At 57.1% G+C, this 757-nt stretch overlaps 1 protein-coding gene across 1 annotated transcript in view; it reads right to left on the bottom strand.

The window, feature by feature from the left end:
* Positions 1 to 529, bottom strand: part of LOC102757082 (alpha-1-acid glycoprotein-like) — a gene marked incomplete at its 5' end in the record, with an annotated part of 9,717 nt that extends 9,188 nt beyond the window's left edge. The window contains 2 exons of the mRNA XM_006772887.2: positions 70 to 140; positions 387 to 529. Of these exons, the coding sequence (XP_006772950.2) occupies positions 70 to 140; positions 387 to 529 (214 nt within the window). The remainder of the gene's footprint in view (positions 1 to 69; positions 141 to 386) is intronic.
* Between the last annotated feature and the right edge of the window lie 228 nt (positions 530 to 757).

The following is a 757-nucleotide window of genomic DNA, read 5'->3' as shown; positions in this document are numbered from 1 at the left end:
CCCCTCCTCTGGCCTGGACCACCCACCATCTCCCCCATCTCACACAGAAACCCTTCCCTGAGGGCTCACCAGATTTGGACAGGGTCCCATTTTCCCAATGGACCTTCACGCTGCTGGAGTTATAGAGGCACTGGTCCCCGCTAAAGCCAGACAGAACAGGGGAGAAAACAGTAAGATAGTCAAGGAGAAGTGGACTGTCACAATCTTGGAGGGGGAGAGTCAGGTGGCGATTAGAGTCAGTCCCGCCCCCATTCCCTGGATAAGTAGGCTGAGGCCAGGAGTGGGGAGGGGCTTGCTCAAGGTGTTTGGGCAGCTGGGAGGAGGAGCCAGAAGCTGGGCTGCAGCTGGGGCTGAGCTGGCACTTGAGGGCCATGTGCGGGTCTTACACGGTCATGTACTCTCTGAGCAGTATCGTGTCCTCCGTGTGGTTGGGGGTGAAGAAAAAGAAGGATGCATGGATTGCGCTAGCTTTTTCCTTGAACCCGGGAAAGCGGGAAGCCATGGCGATATAAAACCACTTGCCAGAGATCTGAGGAGAAGCCAGGAGCAGGTGATGGAGAATGAGAGCTTATTCTTGATAGTCACCTGGGAGGAGACTCGGGCAGTCTTTGAACTTTGCAAATCAGGAGACTGGAGGCCTCGAGGAGGAGTGGGGCTACAGGAGCCAGCCATCACCCGCCCTCCCCTCCTTTTCTCCCTCCCTGTAGCCCCTCACCCAGTCAGCTGCCCTGCTGAGGGACTTTCCAAGGCGGCTCTG

This window comes from Myotis davidii, unplaced genomic scaffold (genome assembly GCF_000327345.1).
Source record: "Myotis davidii unplaced genomic scaffold, ASM32734v1 scaffold866, whole genome shotgun sequence".
NCBI classification, from domain to species: domain Eukaryota; kingdom Metazoa; phylum Chordata; class Mammalia; order Chiroptera; family Vespertilionidae; genus Myotis; species Myotis davidii.
The sequence above is the reverse complement of the archived record's forward strand: the minus strand, read 5'-3'. Positions and strand labels throughout refer to the sequence as shown.